The sequence below is a fragment of the Octopus bimaculoides genome, unplaced genomic scaffold (genome assembly GCF_046866305.1).
Source record: "Octopus bimaculoides isolate indiv1 unplaced genomic scaffold, ASM4686630v1 contig89, whole genome shotgun sequence".
Lineage (NCBI taxonomy): Eukaryota > Metazoa > Mollusca > Cephalopoda > Octopoda > Octopodidae > Octopus > Octopus bimaculoides.
In genome coordinates, this window is record NW_028315339.1 from 9236 (window position 1) to 31013 (window position 21778).

The 21778-nt window shown below is 35.0% G+C and overlaps 1 protein-coding gene across 1 annotated transcript; it reads left to right on the plus strand.

Annotated features, from left to right (window-relative positions):
- The first annotated feature begins 3188 nt into the window (after positions 1 to 3188).
- LOC149129239 (protein ZBED8L-like) lies at positions 3189 to 8090 on the plus strand. The gene is made up of 4 exons (XM_089346673.1): positions 3189 to 3470; positions 3778 to 3940; positions 7351 to 7613; positions 7920 to 8090. The coding sequence occupies exons 1-4, from the start codon at positions 3189 to 3191 to the stop codon at positions 8088 to 8090; spliced, it is 879 nt and encodes a 292-aa protein (XP_089202799.1).
- Positions 8091 to 21778: the final 13688 nt, after the last annotated feature.

Below are 21778 nucleotides of genomic sequence, written 5' to 3' on the forward strand. Positions count from 1 at the left end.
CAGAAATAGAAATGTAGTTTACAGCAAAAAATGCATGGAAAGTGCTTGTAAAGACCGGAATATGACAGTAGGTGTTTGGCTGTTCTTAGAAATGATGCCAAATCTATTTATAGAAATGATGATATCTGAGAGGTGTTTTGTGTTTTGGTTACAGGGATAAGATTTTTAAACCCCAAGTAAGATGGATTTAATCATTGTTTGTTAAGAGTGGGTTTGAATTTCTTTATAAAGTCCTTTTCTTTGCATTTTCTTTCAATTTCATTCCGGTTGTAAAGTTTATGGAATGGAAATATAATAAAAGTTTGATGACCACATGTTGCTAGATGGTTATTCAGTGGTATTTGGCGGACTTCTGGGTTTTTAATCTGTTGTCGATGTACCCGTGAGCGTTCCGATAGTGCATTACCTGGGGTTTAAAAATCTTATCCCTGTAACCAAAACACAAAAAATCTCTCAGATATCATCATTTCTATAAATAGATTTGGCATCATTTCTAAGAACAGCCAAACACCTACTGGGGTTTAGAAATCTTATCCCTACAACCCACACAAAACAATAAATTAAAATATCATCATTTCTAAAAATAGATTTAACATCAATTCTAAAAATAGCCAAACACCTACTGCTGCCGTCCAAAGGAATTGGTATAAAAGACAGAAAACCAGCCAACTTATTACAGTCTGTTAAAGTCTGTCATACCGGCCATGACGAAGGGAAATAGCCCTGAAACTCGAGTCGCCTTTATATATATATATATTTATATTTATATATTTATATATTGGCTCCTTTATATTGAACACTCAATATTTCATCTACATTCAATACTTTCTTTCATGGTGCCATCCATTTCTTATTTTATTTTATTTTATATTGTATATTGTATATCATATTATATATTGTATATTCCATATTCTATATCCCACATTAGTTCTGCAGGAATATAAATAAAACATAAACAACAGACAGTGTTGGAACTCTTTTAAGCAAAATAATATATTCCTCTATACACAATCATACACAAAAAACCCACCTTTTTTGTATTTATTTTTACTCGCATATATATATATATATATATACACACACATACATCTGCATATATAAATATATATATTCATATATATATATATATATACTACATACATATGTATATGTGTATAGATTTATACATACATACGTAAGCAGATACTCATATGCATACACACATACATACCTACATACATAGATATGTATGTGTATGTGTGTTGGTCGATGTATTGATAAAATACAAAAGACAGACACAATTGCATAAAAAATTACGTCTCAAAAATATCAAAATTAGAAAGTAAATCTTTTATTTAGCAAGAAGAGTTGTGGTGGGAGTTACGGGCGTGAATCTAAAAGGAGGAATAAAATGAATGAATAAGAAAAAAAGCCCACTCATGATATTACAATTTTAGGTTAATTGATTGGGGAAGATTATTTGCGTAGTTGTTAGCAATGATAAATATGAACTTCGATAGGACGTCTTCAAAAATACATATATACGCATGCATACATACATAAAAATATATGTGCGCGCGCGCGTGTGTATGGAGAGAGAGAGAGAGAGGGGAAGGGTGTGAGGGTGAGAGAGAAGGGGAGAATATAGGGGCTTGGTTAAGCGATTATCTAAATGAATAGGTATGCTGTGTAAGTGCTATAATTGGTCGCCCGTTACATTCCAAACTCGCTGGTGAGGCTGTTTATCGGATATCTGAAGTGGTAGGCTAGCGTGACCCTACACTGATTATGTTGTAATCAGAGGCAAAGTGAGTACGTATGAAATTCTACACAGGAAATTCACAGTTTATAAGGAATAAAATAATAGACAGAAGAATAAAGGGTAAGACAATTGCTAGGGATCCGAGGTAGACTTCCGAGTTAGCTGTTATATATTAAAGGAAAATGGACAACAAAGCAGAAGCAGGAAAAAGTATCTCAGGTCATTTAGAATATTTAATTAGAATAAGGTGAAGCATAAATAATTAATGTTTTACAGCTGTTTTGGGGTGAGGGTATAGGTCCTTAAGTATAATCCCAGGTAAATGCCGGCCTTCAGATTGAAGGAATAGATTTAGTGGTTAGGTTGTAGGAAAATAATCCACCCACATATGTGTGTAACGTGAGAGAGATAGAGATCACGATAGACAGATAAATCAGACAGAAAGGGTTTGTGAATGAACGAACAGAAGAGAGAAAAGAGCAGGCATATAAAGGACGGGGATAAGTGTAGAAAGAATGAGAGCGAAAGTAAAAATGAAACTAAGATGTGAAAAATAAAAGTAAAGATAAAAATAAAAAAGATAAGAGGCCAGTGTTATTCCTCGTCACGGATGGGATGTCAGTTTTGGTAAAATGGAGAAGGGAGGCATTTATGGCTATTAGAGGGTAATTAAGTAGATGAATTCTAGTTCCAGCATGGTCAGAAAGAATATCTAACTTTAGTTCAGTGGTGAGTAAGGAGAAATACAATGCTAGAAACAGATGCGTAAGTTAAAAGTATGCATTGAAGAACCAAAAATTAAAAACTAACGATCAACAAGATTATTGCAGTTTGCGAACTTTAATTTAATTTTATTTTTCCTTCAATTTAATTTATCATCTTAATTAATATCCACCATTCTTTTACGCTTATTTGAAAAAGTCGAAACGACAGGAACAAGTACTAACTGTTACAAAATGTATTTCACCTTTCGTCAAACAAATCGACCATAGGGCTTATTCCTCGTTAGCCTAGCACTTATTCTATTGATCCTTCATCGAACCAGTAAGTTGCTGGGACATAAACACACCAACATCGGAGTTAAGCGATGGTGGAGGGACAAACACAGCAGAAACAATTCCAGTAAGAGAGCCAAAGCAAGGTTTACTCGAAAATATGACGAAAGTTATGTAGGATTTGGTTTTCAATGGACTTGAAACTATGATGATCTTTTGCCGCTATGTTCAATATGTGGATGTAAAATGTGAAACGAATCACTGGTTCCTAGTAAACTGGGCATGTGTGTTAAAACCAAGCACTCTCGTGTACAGGGTAAATCGAGAATTTATTTCAAATGATTGTTAGAAATGCAGACGATATTATGGTTTCTATCAAAAGTATAATGACGATTTCTAAATAAAGTTGAAATCGCCTATAACGAGGTGTTTCAGAAGTAATAGCAAAATATATGAAAGCTCATACTTTAGGCGAATCACTCATTCTGCCTGCGTTTAAGAATATTGTGAAGAAAATGCTGGGAAATAAAGCAGCAAAGGAAATGAATAAGATCCCTCTGTCTAACGATACTCTCCACAGACGTATTCTAGAAATGTCATCTAATATCGAGAAAAATGCTTGTAGTAATAATCTTCCGTATTCAGATTTTGCATTACAAATTGATGAGTCAACAGACAACACCAACAAAACACAGCTCTTAGCATTTATTCGTTTCATTGATGATGATCAAATCGTAAATTAATTTCTTTTTTGCAAAGAATTAAATGTGGTTACAAAGGGCGAAGATGTTTCCAACATTTTGAATAATTACCTGTGCAAAAGGCTTGTGCAAATTACTTGTGCAAATATGGACGCCACGTGTCCGGTTTGTACAGATGAAGCTCCATGAATGGTAGGCTGCGTTAACTCACTGCTTTCTTCACAGAGAAGCATTGATGGCAAAATCATGAGGAGAAAAATTAAGAGAAAGTTTGAATCAAGCTGTAAAGATTGTAAATGATATAAAAACAATACCAGTAACATGACTTTTATTCGTGTAGTTTTATATCGATATAGATTCACAAAAGAGACACCTACTTTTGCACACAGAGATGAAGTGGCTTTCAAAGGCGAAAATACGCAATCGTGTATATGAGCTACGTCAAGAGCTACTGAAGGTTTTGGAAAAAATGGAGCAAAACCACATTTGCGAGCTCTTTCGAAGTAAATAAGGGATTAGTAGATTAGTCTATTTGGTTGATATACTTCATCGCACCTCAATGTTTTGAATACTAGCATGCAAAGAAATGAAGAAAATATTTCGATATCTAATGATAAAACGAAAGCATTTCAGAAACAAATTACTTATCTGGACGAGACGCGTTTCTGAGTATAATTTGTAAATGTTTCTTTTGATAAGTAGAACTTGCATAAATGATATCTTCCCTTTAATACTTGAACATTTGACAAATTTGGTAAATAGACATTACTATGTACATACATACATATATATATATATATATATATATATATATATATATACATATATATATACATATTATATATATATATATATATATATATATATATATATATATATATATATATATATATATATATATATATATATATATATATATATATGTATATATATATATATATATATATATATATACATATATATATATACATATTATATATATATATATATATATATATATATATATATATATATATATATATATATATATATATATATATATATATATATATATATATATATATGTATATATATATATATATATATATATATATATATATATATATATATATATATATATATATATATATATATATATATATACATATATATATACATATATATATATATATATATATATATATATATATATATATATATATATATATATATATATATATATATATATATATATATATATATATATATATATATATATATATATATATATATATGCAGAGTGAGAGAGAGTGGGTTAACTTTTATTTCTAGAGATGTAGGTGTTTTCTAAAAAACTTGCCACATTTAGTGGCAATTATAATTCTCCTTTTCGGCGAAACATTGCATATTGCTGCTTATATTAATTATATTGATATATATATATATATATATATATATATATATAAATTATACATAAAATACAGAAGGCTATTGAAATGCCACTTGCTAACATCAGAGGTATCGCTCGTAACCACAATTTTGTCACTATAAAAATACACACGGTGGATGCAATAAACATAACAGACAGGCTTATCTTGCATGGAAAGCATAAGTAAAATGTACATATTCCAGAATCTATAGAGTTTGCTTTGGGTATATAAGACATTATTACGCGCATCAGCTGCACCCAACACATTAATCAGCAATTTCTGAAATATTCATCACATTACTTCATATATATATATATATATATATATATATATATATATATGTTGTTGTACTTGGGGATGGTCATATTGCCAGTTTAGCCAATAAAAACACACGCACTGTATATTTGGTGTTAATTTGCTTCAGCTTTATATTACGTTATATTACATTAATCCTATTTCGGCCAGAGTTCTTTCGTCACACTTCTGTGACATCATTAATGGTCCTATGCTTTCTTCTTTCTTATGTGTGTCTCACCTTGCTAACTATCAGCCATTTTGTATTTTGTATTCCTATTGTATGTGTCTACGCATGCGTATCTCTCAATGTGTCTATGTTTTTGTAAGTGCATGTGTGTGTATGGGGAGTGCCTGTATTATCTATATCCTCTGTTAATACATGTTCATTTATTTTTGTTTTTATTTATTTATTTGTTTATGTGTTTATACCTACTTGTTTTTTGTATTTAATTAAATTTTGTTAACGTATGTAGTATTTAATTCCAATTGTTTATCTATGTATTCTATTGTATTATATATTGTTCATATTGTTATTGGTTTATTGGGAACGTATTGTCATATGTTGTGGTTTGTGTTTTGTTAGGGGTGTGTGTTAGTGTTCCATTCCAGTTTCCTATTCAGGCTAGGTTTATCTTCTATTATGTGTTTAGCTTCTGTAATTTGTCTAAGTGCTGCGTCTCTGCTATGTGTGGATAAGATTTTAATTTCTATGTTGTTGAGTGAGCCTCCATGTTCTTGCTCAGCGTGCTGGTACAGAACTGATGAGCTCTTCCCTTCCTGAAGTTCCCTCCAGTGTTCTTTTGCCCGCTCCCCTATGCTCCGTGCTGTTTTGCCTACATACGTCGTTGTCTTGTTACTGCATCGTCCCTCTGTACATCTTATACTATAGACCACATTTCTGGTTTTACAGTTTTATATATATATCTATATATATATGATGAATCCCCTTGGCTAAAGTTCTTCAATATAGTGCCCCAGCTTAGCCACAATCTCATGACTGACACAAGTAAAGGAATAAAAGAATGTACACGCACGCGCGCAATATGTGTCTTCCGTTTCTTTATGTCCTCATACCTTAGCAGTTCAGCAAAAATGAGGGAGAGAATTTGTACGAGACTTAAAAAAAGGGAGTAAATATTGGAATCGATCCTCTTGACTAAAATCCTTCAAGGCAGTGCTACAACATGCCCCCACTCAAAATATAAAAACAGGGGCTCAAATTGTATATAGGGGCTCAAATTGTATATGTTTTATTGACACACAAAGGAGGAAAGGTGAAAGCGACCTCGCTGGAAATAGAGCTCACGATGTAAAAAATCGAAAGAAATGCCGCAAAGCATTTCCTCTGTTGCAATGATACTATCAGGTTGTCTTCTTATTGATTGTGATAATTATGTTCTAAATTTCGGCACAAGCTCAGCTATTTCGAGCTGTGGGGAAACTCAATTACATCCACTCTGCACTCAAATGGTACTTATTTTATCGACCTCGAAATTATAATTGGCAATGATGACCATGTTAGCATTTGAACTTGAAACATGAAGGCAGACGAAATGCCGCTAAGCGTTTTGCCCAGACGCCTAACGATTCTGTCAGCTCACCGCCTTAATAATAATAATAATAATAATAATAATAATAATAATAATAATAATAATAATAATAATAATAATAATAAGAAGAAGAAGAAGAAGAAGAAGAAGAAGAAGAAGAAGAATTTCTTTATTGACCACAAAAGCCCACGGAAAAATGAGATTATACAAGGGATTTAGACGATGCGTGTTAACAGTAAACAAATAAAAATAAGCAATAGAATTCAAACCCCTAAATTCTCCAATAGGAGGAAATCTTACTAGGGGCGACCAGGGAAACCTCACACAGTATAGACACCCCGATCACTCAGGGAGCTTCAGGCAAGCACCCCTTTCCTTTTCATTCTATCCATCCTACAGGCGCTTACTTAGGGTAGAGCTATTTACACAGGCTATGTGAAACGAATCACTGGTTCCTAGTAAACTGGGCATGTGTGTTAAAACCAAGCACTCTCGTGTACAGGGTAAATCGATAATTTATTTCAAATGATTGTTAGAAATGCAGACTATATTATGATTTCTTTCGAAAGTATAATGACGATTTCTAAAAAAGTTGAAATCGCCTATAACGAGGTGTTTCAGAAGTAATAGCAAAATATATGAAAGCTCATATTTTAGGCGAATCACTCATTCTGCCTGCGTTTAAGAATATTGTGAAGACAATGCTGGGAAATAAAGCAGCAAAGGAAATGAATAAGATCCCTCTGTCTAACGATACTCTCCACAGACGTATTCTAGAAATGTCATCTAATATCGAGAAAAATGCTTGTAGTAATAATCTTCAGTATTCAGATTTTGCATTACAAATTGATGAGTCAACAGACAACACCAACAAAACACAGCTCTTAGCACTTATTCGTTTCATTGATGATGATCAAATCGTAAATTAATTTCTTTTTTCAAAGAATTAAATGTGTTTACAAAGGGCGAAGATGTTTCCAACATTTTGAATAATTACCTGTGCAAAAGGCTTGTGCAAATTACTTGTGCAAATATGGACGCCACGTGTCCGGTTTGTACAGATGAAGCTCCATGAATGGTAGGCTGCGTTAACTCACTGCTTTCTTCACAGAGAAGCATTGATGGCAAAATCATGAGGAGAAAAATTAAAAGAAAGTTTGAATCAAGCTGTAAAGATTGTAAATGATATAAAAACAATACCAGTAACATGACTTTTATTCGTGTAGTTTTATATCGATATAGATTCACAAAAGAGACACCTACTTTTGCACACAGAGATGAAGTGGCTTTCAAAGGCGAAAATACGCAATCGTGTATATGAGCTACGTCAAGAGCTACTGAAGGTTTTGGAAAAAATGGAGCAAAACCACATTTGCGAGCTCTTTCGAAGTAAATAAGGGATTAGTAGATTAGTCTATTTGGTTGATATACTTCATCGCACCTCAATGTTTTGAATACTAGCATGCAAAGAAATGAAGAAAATATTTCGATATCTAATGATAAAACGAAAGCATTTCAGAAACAAATTACTTATCTGGACGAGACCAGGGAAACTTCACACAGTATAGACACCCCGATCACTCAGGGAGCTTCAGGCAAGCACCCCTTTCCTTTTCATTCTATCCATCCTACAGGCGCTTACTTAGGGTAGAGCTATTTACACAGGCTATCCTCGCAACATTCACTAACCTTCCAACGAACTTCCTGGGCGACAACACCTCACTCTCCACCCTCACTTTCCTTTCCAGGCGGAACCTGAAAAAATTTAATGAGTCTTTAGCTTAAGACGAAAGACTCTGTCGTCAACCATTTCAGATGCATCCACCTCTTTCGCTAAAGTCACCAGACAAACTGCCTGACCTTCCCGGAGAAGGGGAAGTGTCGGGGCGGCCATCACGATGGAGTCGGACAATAGTCGGATCCGTCCTACTCCCGACAGTAGCTGTTCGATAACGCTTCACAAGTTAGCAATATCCGACCACTGTATGTCTGCGTGTAGGACGGTTTCGTTGTTCTATGCGCATTTTGGGTAGGAACAGCTGACCGCATTTCCGTACCTGCAGAGCTTGTCTCGGACCGGCAGAGGGCCTGTTAGAACTGCCTGACTAGGGATTTCTGGAAAATATCCATGAACCTCCTGTCCGAATGTTGTCTTATTTCACTCATCTGTAGAAATGAATACATTTATATTTGATAAAATGCTTTTGAGAAAATGATTTACCAGCGATATCACATTGATATTTTTCACTCCTGTATGAATACATTTGAGATTAATTAAGGTACGTCCCTCAGAGAAAGATGTATCACAGATATCGTAGTAATACAGTTTCCCTCGTATTAATTTGTTTGTGTCTCGTCTACTGAACTTTTTGAGAGAATGATTCGCCACTGATAACACACTGAGATCGTTTATCTCCTGTAAGAGTGCACCTGCGCATAGCTAAAGCACATCTTCCAGAGAATGACATACCACAGATATCACTGTGATATTGTTTCTCTCTTGTTTGCACATCTCTAAGATCAATCTAGTTACTTTCTCTACGGAATCTTTTGCCACAGATATCACAAGTGCATAATGATTTCCCTAGCACTTTCGACATCTCTTCAGATTAGAAAAAAAGGAAAGCCTTTTAAATTTTTAACTTAACTCATCTTCCCATAATTTTTCATTATCCACAAAATATATGGATATTTTTCCTCCTCCTCTTGAATACTTGTTCTGTGAGATTTCTATCATCTGTGATCATTATCGGTAACTGCAAACAGTCAAAACTCCTTTGTAAATTTGTCCCAGTTTGATTAAAACGTAAAACCATCTTTTACGAAGGTTCGGGCATAGCTATGTCGTAAGAAGTTTGCTTCCTAACCACATGGTTCACGGTTTAGTCTCACTGCATGAGACCTTGGGCAAGTGTTTTCTACTATAGCCATGGGCCAACCAAAGCCCTGTCTATGGATTTGTTAGACAAAGACTGAAAGAAACCTATCGTATATGTATATATAGATTGATAGATTTATCTGTGTGTGTCTTTCTGTCTGTGTTTGCTCCACCACCGCTTGACAACAGGTGTTGGTGTGTTTGCATTCCTGTAACTTAGATGATTAGCAAAAGAAAGACTGGTAGAATAGATACCAGTCTTTGAAAAAATAAAACCTGGGTCGATTTATTGAACTGAAATCTAAAGGCGGTGCCCCATCATGGCCACTGTCTAATGAAAGAATCGGATAAAAGATAAAGAAATTGCAATTAATCTCAGTTTAGAAGAAATATTTCACAGTAATTCACCTTAGATTATATATAGGCAAGTTATTAATTTATGATGTATAAAATCTTCCATTTGTGTTTTAAAAGGTGATCAATATTGATGATGAATCTGAAGTAACAATTTCTTTATGCCTCTGACATCTCATATTCTGGAATAAGATACAAACAATATGATATAGAAAATACTTATGATGTAGAAAATATACGATATAGAAAATAATTTAGATTAACTGTTTTACATTTTAACTGGCTTTATCCAGCCCAAATATTCTACCTGTTTTCTATTCCAACTGTTCGGATCTTACCTCTCATACCTACCTAACACTGTCATTCAAAAAGTATCAATCACATAAAAGTCTTCAAGCCAGAAGATAATGCATAATTGATTTAAAGGAGTGTACATAAGGAAACATCATATATGAGGGAATATTTTAGAAAATATATTAGCAACCAAATGTGGGTATATATTCAGAATGCCCTTGTCTTCCTGCCACACACAGGCATATATATATATAGGCGCAGGAGTGGCTGAGTGGTAAGGAGCTTGCTTATCAACCACATGGTTCCGGGATCCTTCCCACTGTGTCGACCCTTGGGCAAGTGTCTTCTACTATGTCCTCGAGCCGACCAAAGCTTTATGAGTGGATTTGGTAGGCGTCGTATATATGTATATATATACGTATGTGTGTGTATATGTTTCTGTGCAATACATTACGGCTATTAAATCAATCAGGAGAAGTGAAACAAGAGAGACGAGCGCAAAAATACTTAGTGGAAGTAAGAAAAGAGAGGAGACCTTTATTCTGCGCATCAATCTCCGACCCAGCGAGACGACCTTCCCTTTAGTATAAGTGGACGACAGTTTCCTGTTATCCCAGCATTTGCAATGACTATAAACAAATCACAAGGGTTGAGCGTCAATAATATCACCAGTTTTCAGCCATTGGCAATTTTTTATGTTGCATTGAGTACAAATAGAAGTTGTAATAATATTAAAATGTTGGTGAAGGACCATCCAAAACAAGGTGAACTAATTGCGTGTTGTTTTCACTAGGAACGTAGTGCTGGAGCAATTACTGACATTAGTGTGGTAATATTTTAATTTCAATTTTATTATCCGTATCATTTTCATGACGTCATTTCTGATGGCACGGGTACAACAGTTTTTCAATGAAAAGCAAAACGTTTGACGGCACTTGGCTGTGGTTTGGAGCATGAGATGAAACCGACTGTAGATGAAATCATTTAATAAATGATTCGTAAGTATCTTTTGGTTTTGCATGAAAAAGCGATTCAGATTTAGACGTGTGATGACGTATAGGTGAATATATTTCCAAAAATCTTTTGAAGTATCCATCAATCAGATATAAGAAGAAAACTTCAAATTTAGGGGTTTTAGCACTCATTTCTAGAAACACGCGAGGCTCTATATGTGACTGATTAATCATGTTACATACAAAACACGCCTTGGGGCTGTCCGAATTTCAAAGAGGCCGTATTGTGGGTTAATCTGAGTGTAGTTTTACTGATATATAGTCATGTTCTTGAATCTTATATGAAAAACAACGCAAATTTTATGAGACAAACAATGCAGTAAATTTTCTTATAGAAGCTTCTGAAAGTGTTCTTCAGTTTCCTATGAAAATAATTGCAAAATCTGGCTACATGACAATAATGTCATGCAAAGTTCTAGAGCGTTTATAGAACAATATATATCATCAACATTTTGTAAATTGTCCTACAGTTTTATACGTTAAACTACTCAAATTTAAAGATCATTGGCTACAGTTTTTGACAGTGGTTTCTTAAGAATTCTTCAGTTTTTATGTGAAAAAGTAAGTGGGGTTGAAGCCACATCATTTCCCTTCTTATTATGAAGAGTGACCACATAAAGAAAATTTCTTTTAAATCCTTCTATAAAGTATCAATTGTATATGCAAAACAACGCAATACGGTAGGAAATGTGCTGTTATTTCTAGCATGGTCTCATATCACATATCACACAATTATTGTTTATAAATGCTTCTTAAATTGTCCTTCAGCATTTAGAATTTTAAAAATTATTGAAGTTATGGACACCACAGTAATTATCTAATTAATCATACGGCAGAAATATGGCAGCGTATTTAAGACGCTCAGTTTGTAACAAGGAGGTTTGGGGTTCAGTTCCACTTGTGTGGAACCATGGGCCAGTATCTTCTACTATATTGACAGAGGGAGAGTGAATGGGACCGCGTCGTAAATATATATACAGATATATAAAAATATGTATGTTTGTATGTATATATGTATGTGTATGTGCGTATATGTGTGCGTGCGTGTGCTTGTCTCTCGAACAATATTACACTTACGGTGTTGCTCTATTTACGTTCCTAAAAAGTAGAGATTCAGCAATAGAGCCCTCAATAATATGGAGCAAACTTACAAATAAGAAATTATATTCTGGGCGCGATTTATTTGATCAAATGTTTTGAAAACGGTGCCCCAGCATGGCAGCTGTTAAATGACTGGAACAAAGAAAACGTTAAATAAGGCGCAGGGATGGTTTGCTTCCCAACCAGATAGTTACGGATTCGATTCCAATGCGTGGCTTATTGGGCAACTTTCTTCCACTGTAGACCCAGGACAACGCACAAACATGCACACTCACACACGCACACAGATACACATGCACATAGACACACACACGCACAGAGATACACACGTACACAGACACATGCGCACACATGCTTACCGACTGCACCACTCCTCCCTCACCAAACACCCTCTCTTTCCCCCAGTACAGTCTATTATTACCATTTACCCTTATTTCCCCCTCTCTGAAGCGGAGAGCTCTCTTCTCAATATGTGTCTGCGTTTCACCCCGCCTCACTCCATTCAGTAACGAGTTTCAGACACGTGCAGCTATCCAGCACTTTATGTGCCGTGTCAGGTTACATTCACTATTTCACAACACTCTATCTGCATCTAATAAAGAAAACAGCTTCACCGACCTGCGCCGCCGACCATCCCACTGGATGCCAGCTACTGGCCAGTTCCAAGCAGTTGATCAATTAGCAAGCATCTGCCAACATGTTGTGGGCAGGTCGAACTTTCGCAGGCGTCCCCGACATATCAACATCTCCCTGACCTAAATCTTGGCCCTTTGATGTCTCTGACGTTGCAAAAATATCGTCATGAAAGCGGCCGAAAATGTTGGGGCTCTAGTGGCGTAGCACGCAGACATTTACAAGGCTGAAGCTCTCTGTCAACTTCAAGACGCCTTCTTGTATTGCTCTCTACCATCCAACCCGAAGCCTAAGTACCAAAATACAGTGTCCACCATTATTCGCTTCATTTCCTTACCATCGCCTCCACCCTCACTGTCCGTACCCACCCCACTATTTACTTAGTGGCTTCCTCCCCTCACACATCCATGACACCAATCATGTTCTCCGTCTGTTTAAATCCTTCTCCTTCCCGTCTGGCCCGTCGCAACTTCTGTTCACACTTGACATTGAAAGTTTGTCTACGGTGATCCCACACAACAAAGGACATCTTACGGTTAAACACTTTCTTGATCTTTGGCTTGACTCTCAGCCTGACACCTCCACATTTCTTCGTCTGGCCGAATTTGTCCTCTTCCTCACATTTTTCTCCTTTGTGACGGGGTTTTACCAATTGATCTCAGTAATGGCCATGGCAACGAGAATGTATCCAACTATGCGAACCTGTTCGTTGGCTACGTTGAGGCCGAAATATTCTCACAATTCACTGGTCCCACTCCCGAGGTATACGGTCGTTATATCGATGACTCTATTGGTCCGACATCACCCTTCCGCTACCAACTGGACTAGTCTTTCTCCTTTGTCCAATTCTCCTTTGTTTATCCTGCCCTCGAATCTTCCTGCACTATCTCTTACTCCGCCGAATTTCTCGACATTTCTGTCAACATACACCACTCCGCTCTCACTACCTCCATCCACTCCAAGCACAATGACTCACACTCCTATCTTAACGTCTCTCCTTCTAACCTACCTATATCAAGTTCTCTATCCCCTACTTCCAGACCCTCCATATACGGAGGCTCTGCAGTGATGACCATGGCTTTAAGAGTCACTCTCAACTCATTCAAACCCTTTTTTCCCAATCGCCTTGTCATGTCGGGCCGCTGAAATGTACACTATGTTCTCTCTCGTTTTTTTTTTCATTCTCGCGATGGTTGTGTGGGGGTGCCCCATTTTTCTGAAAATAAAATTCCTCACCTTCAAAGTCTTCTGTAATGCTTGGAATTAAAGACTTTTGCAGCAATTTCAAGTAGATAAGACCAGTCCGAGTAGCGTCAAAAAAGGATGGCCAAATGAACCCTCTTGATGATAAGCCGCACCACATTGTAATCTCTGGTAAATTAACATTGTGGTCCGCCATAACATGCGGATTATCAGGAGCCTAGTAAGTGCAATTCTGGCAGTTAATTTATCCATTTAATTGGAACGTAGCCTCATCGCTCCACACAATCTTTGTTGGAAAGGGTGCATTTACTACTCATCGTGCCAAGTACCAATATTGCACTCTTTGTCTCTGGATATTCCTCATTAATAGCATGGACTAATCTTGTAACGTATCTTTTCCATTGACAATGCTTCAAAATGCGCTGGACAGAGGATCTTGAAATACCTACCTCACGACTACCTTCCACACAGATTTTCTTGGACTTTGGTGATATGTTGCCAGTACTCCTTCTTGCTTTGTAGGGATTGTAGATGATCGTGGGCTTCCGGAATGCTACTCGTCGATATTCTGAACATTTCAATTAGCTTCAAGCTCATCTCTAATTCGAGTGATGGTAAGTCGCGTTGGTGGATCTGTTTGAAACTCGCTCCTAGACTGTATTTGCGCTTCAACTGCGTTTCCATACTTCCAGTTGTATTTTAGAAGTAATTTATTTTGTTCAAAGCTTAGTCTGACTGCCAACATTAATTCCACCGGGTTTCATCTGGAAAGAAAAAAAACATCAATTGAATTATCAGATGCTAAATTGTATATATATATATATATATATATATATATATATATATATATATATACTTCGTGAGTGGATTTCGTACACAGAAACTGAAAGCAGATTGTCGTATATATGTGTATATTTGTTTGTGTGTGGGTGTATGTGTGTGTGTGTTTGAACACCACTATATCTTTGCAACCGATGTTGCTATGTTTACGTTCCCATAACTTAGCGGATCTGAAAAAGACACTTGTAGAATAGATACTAGGCTGACAAAGGGTGAATCCAGTGGTCGACTTGTTCGACCAAAGGTGGTGCTCCTGCATGGGTGCAGTCACATCTCTGAAACAAGTAATTTAATAAAAAAAAACTATGCCATTTTATTCCCGAGCAACGACGAGTATCTCTGCTAGTATGAAATAAAGGGTTAAGTGGCTACAACGACACAGTTATATCGTCTTCCTGTGTGGATACCGTTATTCTTATTTATTCCTCTTTCAAGAAATGATTTTTGACATTGATACAGTAATTCTGCTGTGTATATAGATGCATGTTTAGTTAACTATCTTTTTTTAACGATATACCACAATATCAGTAAAATTCCTCAGTAATATGCTTTCTCTTCGGAATGAATAGTTAAAGAACCATTTTGAGGGAATAATTTACCACATACATAAAAATGATATGATGTTTTTTTTTATCTCCTCTATATAATTTTGTATAGTAACTTTACTACTTGCTGGGAACAATTGGCCACAAACATCATAATTATATGATCTCTCTCCTGTATGAATGCCCTTGTGAATAGTTAATTTTTTCATTGCTAGAGTGATTTACCATAAATGTCACAGTGATATGGTTCTGCCCATGTATGAGTGCACTTGTATTGTAGCCTAACTAGGCTACAACATCTAGAGAGCGACTTCCCAAAGATATCACAACTATTTCTGCACTTTATCTAACGATTTCTTTGTTCCTGCCATTCAACTGCGTCGACGCTGAGGCCACATTTTCCTATTATTTGGTCGAACAAATCAAGCCTTGAAAATAATTCTTTATTTCTAAGCTAGGTTCTTGTTCTTTCGGGTTCTATTGCCCTATCGCTATTTTCTAGGGACGTAAATGGAACAACACTGTCGGTGAATTATTAGTCGAGGGACAAGCACAAATACACACACACTCGCACACACTCACACACACAAATACACACATGTATACATACATACAGATACCAATTTTTACGTATATTTATATATTTACCACGAGCTTCCATACAGTTTCCCCTCTGCAAATATAGTATGAAGACACTTGCCCAATGTTCCGCACAAATGGAACTGAAACCCAATCTTTCCTGTTACAAGGAGTGTCTTAACTACGCTGCCATTTCTTTGACTAACGATTAGTTAAATAATTACTGTAATAAAAATTAAATGCGCCCTTTTAAAGTCTAGCCAGGCCCATGGGCCTGGTTTCTCGGTTTCAATGGCGTATGTGTTCTCCAGTCCACCGAAGCGTTACTCATTTTTGCCAGCTGAGTGGACTGGAGCAACGTGAAAATGAAGTGCTGTGATCAAGAACACAACGCTTCGTCCGGTCTAGGAATCGAAACCACAATCTTACGACCATGATGCTGACACCCTAACCGCTAAGCTACGCGCCTCCGCAGATAATTACTCTGGTGTTCATAAATTAAATAATTTTAAAAATTCTAACTGTCGAAAGACAATTTAAGAAACATTTGTAAACAAAAATCCTGTGGTATGTGATATCAGACCATGCTAGAAATAACACCAAATGTCCTGTGATATTGTGTTGCTTTGCACATAAAAGTGAATGGTACTTTATAGAGGGATTTAAAAGAACATTTATTTATGTGGTCATTCTTCATCGGAAGAAGAGAAACCCACCTTCTTTCTCATAGAAAATTTAAGAATTATTAGGAAACATTTTAAAAAGAAATTAACCTGTATTCGTTCTCACTGCAATGAAAAACTGTATCCAATGACATTTAAATTTGTGTAGTTCATCACATAAAAATGAACGACACTTTACAAAATGTTTATAAAATATATTGTTCTATAAACAGTCTAGAATTGTGCATGACATTATTGCCATGTAGCCGTCAATTTGCATTTATTCTTATAGGGAATTGAAGGACACTTTAAGAAGCTTTTATAAGAAAATTTGTTCCATAGTTTATCTCGACAATTTTGCGTTGTTTTTCATATAAGATTCAAGAACATTACTATATATCAGTAAAAATACAGTCAGATTGATCAACAATACGGCCTCTTTGAAATTCAAACAATCCCAAGGCTTCTTCTGTATGTGGCATGATTGAAGTCATATATAGAGCCTCACGTGTTGCTGGAAATGAGCACAGAACACCCTGAAATTTGAGGGTTTTTTTATACTATATGATTGAGGGTTACTTCAAAACATTTCTGTGAATAGGTCGTCTCACATCATGTTAGAAATAACAGCCAAGTACCTTCAGATAGGAATAGTTGTTCATGCAAAACCGAAAGATACTTAAGAAACACTTGTTGAAGGATTTATTCTATAGGCGGTTTCATATCAAGCTACAAAGAACAATCAAGTGCTTTCAAATCTCGTTTTGTATTTTATTCAAAAATTAAATGTAATATTAATGAGAAAAATAACTATTTTTAAACCTAATGTAATTTTACAAAGTATCTATAAAATTAATCTACTCCAGGTGGTCTGGCATAATCGCAGAAATAATAATTGTTTTTCATACAAAAAAAGATCACCCTAAGAAGTGAAGAAGCATCTGTAAAGATATTGTTCTGCAGTGCAAGTGATCACACAACACACTAGAAATAACAGCCATTTACTTTGAATTTTGCATTCCTTTTAATACAAATCAAGCTGTTTCTTCGTGCCTCGATACATAAAGAAAAGTATCTATTTATAAGTATGTATGTAAGTAAGAGTGGCTGTGGGGTAAGTAGGTTCCTTATCAAGCACCTGCTTCCGGGTTCCCTCCAACAGCGTGGCACCTCGGGCAAGTATTTTCTACTATAGCCTCGGGCCGATCAAAGCCTTGTGAGTGTATTTAGTAGAAGGAAAATGAAAGAAGCCCGTCGTATATATATATATATATATATATATATATATATATGGTTGAAGTGTATATTGGGCATAACAATTTTAATTTTAAAAAATTCAAAACTTTGGCCACGACTATCTATGTGTGTGTGTGTGTAAGTTCATTTTTCAGATTGTGCGAGTGTGTATCTGTATGTTGTTTTATGTTTGTGTGGTCCACGAAAATGTTCTGGTTTGATTACCTCAAACTCTGGGTGTATTTTGATTAGAAAATTTCTGAATTTCTTTTGGTGACTGTAGGCTCACTTTGCTGTCCAACCACCTATTGGTCAGTGAAATATCTCAAGTGTTGCCGGGGTTTCGAACTGGGTTACGCACACGATACATAGGCATTTGAATTCATTTTTTTACATTCCTTTCACACGGAATTTCGTCTATCCGAAAGCTCTGAGGAGACATATATATATATATGGGAATTGAATTAATTATATACCACAAAATATATATACGTCGAAAAATATTGTTATATCGTTTGCTTTTTTTAATAATTGTCTTTGTTATTTCATATTATGTTGTATTATAATATAAATAAATTATGCGAATTTGATTTTCAATTGAATCTATTTTATTGTATCTTTATATATATATATATATATATATATATATATATATTCTTTTATTAATTTGTTTTAGTCAATTGACTGCGGTCATGCTGGAGTACCGCTTTTAATCGACCGAATCGACCCCAGGTCGTATTCTTTGTAAGCCTGGTACCTATTCTATAGGTATCCATTGCAGAACTGCTAAGTTACAGGGACGTAAACACATCAACATCAGCTATCAAGCGATGGTTGAGGGATAAACACAGGCACGCAAACATATGCACATACACGCATATTTGTATATCAATCTATTTATCTCTCTCTCTCTCTCTCTCTCTCTCTCTCTGTATATATATATATATATATATATATATATATATATATATATATATATATATATATATATATATCTGTAAATAGAATATGTGACAAGGATGATGGGGCGGAAACTCACGCCGGCATCTCTTCAGTTTTCGGGCCCGATAACTGAAGAGATGCCGACGTAGGTTTCCGCCCCGACATCCGGAACTCGGAGTTTTATCATGGCTACCGAAGAATTGTAGCTTATTATCTTTACAGATAAACTCCTCAATTTACATAATATTTAGGTCTCTTTCATTCTTGTGTTGTCTTACCATTTCTATCAATATATATATATATATACGCAAACATACACACAGAAATATTGTATAATTCGTTATAAAATAATCATTTACTAGTTGTTATTATAGGAATTTGATAAGAATAAACATTTTTTATATTTCTATTCTTTATTTTTAAAATAGTTTTACTGTATATTATTTTATATTTCTTTCCTCGTTGTATTCTTCTAACCATTCCCGATCACAAATCTTTGCTAATTCCCTTTCATTTACCTTCCTCTATCCCCAAAGACTACCCTACTACTACTTCTCTCTATCACCTCATTAGCTTTTCTTTCCCTTTCTTTCTCGTTATTTCTCTTCTCCTTCTTCTTCTACTTTGCTCAGTAGCCACATCTAGTGCTATTCTCTCACAAACCAGCCACCTCAAAATGAACATAGCATAACTATTACTGCAAAATTATATATATATATATATATATATATATATAAGATAAAATTTACTTTGAAGAGGATGCGTGGCGTTGAATCATATAATCATATAAATGATATATATATGTATATATGTATGCATATATGCATACGTATATGTACATACATCTATACGTATATATATATATATAAGCATATGAGGGCAGAAGACGTCATGAAACGTCTACAACAAAAACTACGCAGCACGAGTACATGGAACATGAGCTAGTCTGTTGAACAAAGAAAGACACAAATGGAAAACAAAACAATGACCCTTCATCAGTTGTTGACTGTTTTTCTAGTCTCGTATTTCGAGCATTTAAGAACATCTTAAATGCGTCTATGTATTCAAGTAAGACTGTGTACGTGTGTGCTTGTTATGGTGAGCGTTCACATGTGTGTGTAAGGGTCTTTAGGTATAATGTGTTTGTACATTTATATATAATGCATATGTGTACAAGTATAGATTTGTCTCTGTATTTTGAGGGCGTGTGTCTGTGTTTCTGCATGTTCTTTTATATATGTATATGTTAGGAAAACTTTCTGGTCCAGATATCACAGATACTATGATTTGAGATGTGTCGAGCTTATAGAATGTCTCACACAGATACGCATCTACTGTTTTGGTCAAGTGTTGCCTGAGGTTTTACATACATAACAATATATGTAATTCTAATATTGGTGTTTCATTGAACATTGAAAATATGAAAGGGGTATAAGCGTTTTAAATGAAAAGTGTACAATTATTATGCCATAATAAAAGATTTGAAAACCAACAAGCTTCAGCATCTTTTAATAGTAAAATACATTTGTCTGTTTATATCTTATATTGCTATTGACCAAGTTTATTTCCCTGAAGATGCCAAGATCCTTTCTTCTTTCCTACTTATTAAAACTTTCGTCGTTGCTATGTTTTACCTAAGGTCTCATACCAGTGTAATGGCCAGGGTACTAATTAAACACACATATATTCCTACAGGTGAGAAGTCTTATCATTTTGATATCTGTGGTAAATCCGTCTAAAGGCGAGAAACGAAATTAGAGTTCTGTTTGTGATAAACCATTTTCTGTGATAAACCATTTTCTGTGATAAACCATTTTCTGTGATAAACCATTTTCTGTAAGAAGTAATTTAACTAAGAATAAACTCATCAGTGAGCGAAATAATATTATTGAGATATGTGTGGGAAAATCATTCTCTAGAAGTTGTGGCCTAACTAAACAAAAGTGCATTCATACAGGGGGAAAGCCATATAACTGTGACATTTATGGTAAATCATTCTAGCAATAACTAACTTAACTATTCACACAGGCGAGAGAAAGACCATATCACTATGATATTTGTGGTAAATCGTACCTAACAAGTAGTAAAGAAACTATACACAAACATGTTCATACAGTAAAAAAAAAACATATCAAGGTTATGTGTGTGGTAAATTATTCTCTCAAAATTGTTCCTTAACTATTCATTCGGAAGAAAAGGAATGTTATTGAGACATGTTACTGAATTGTGGTGTATCATTAAAAAAGACAATTAATTATGTAGAACAGTTACTATATCAATGTCAAAAGTCATTTGATGAAAGAAATGTCTTATAAAAGAATAACGCTATCCACACAGGAAAGAAGATATAACTGCGTGTTATAACAACCGCTTAATACTTTATTTTATATAGTCATATCAATATCCACTGTTATTTCGGAGCTATATAATTTATTGAATATATTTGATATTAAATGCTAGAATGCTTCGGGGATGCCTTCACGTACACGTGTTTGTGTTAATGCTTATGGAGATTAGAGGTTAAGAGGAAGAAATACTTAAGATTCTTTAATTGTAATGCGGCTGTTTGTGAAATTTTCATTATCAGATTAAGTACGACAATGATAGGAGAAAGATCTAATAATAGACATTAGATTAATTACCATAAATCTACTAATCATCATGTAAAGTTGCATAGTTTTAGTGGAGTAATTAGTAACTGACGAAATCACTCTGTCTCTCTGTTTGTATTTCTGTTTGTCTGTCTGCATGTCTCTCTCTCTCCAGGCGTTATTTGAACTTACAGTAGAATATTACGATATTTCA

Coding starts and splice junctions, on each gene's coding strand:
- LOC149129239 (XM_089346673.1), top strand. CDS start 3,189: ATGAAAGCTCATACTTTAGGCGAATCACTCATTCTGCCTGCGTTTAAG. Junction 3,941..7,350: donor CATTTGCGAGCTCTTTCGAA/GTAAATAAGGGA, acceptor CTCATATTTTAG/GCGAATCACTCATTCTGCCT. Junction 7,614..7,919: donor TCATTGATGATGATCAAATC/GTAAATTAATTT, acceptor TTATTCGTGTAG/TTTTATATCGATATAGATTC.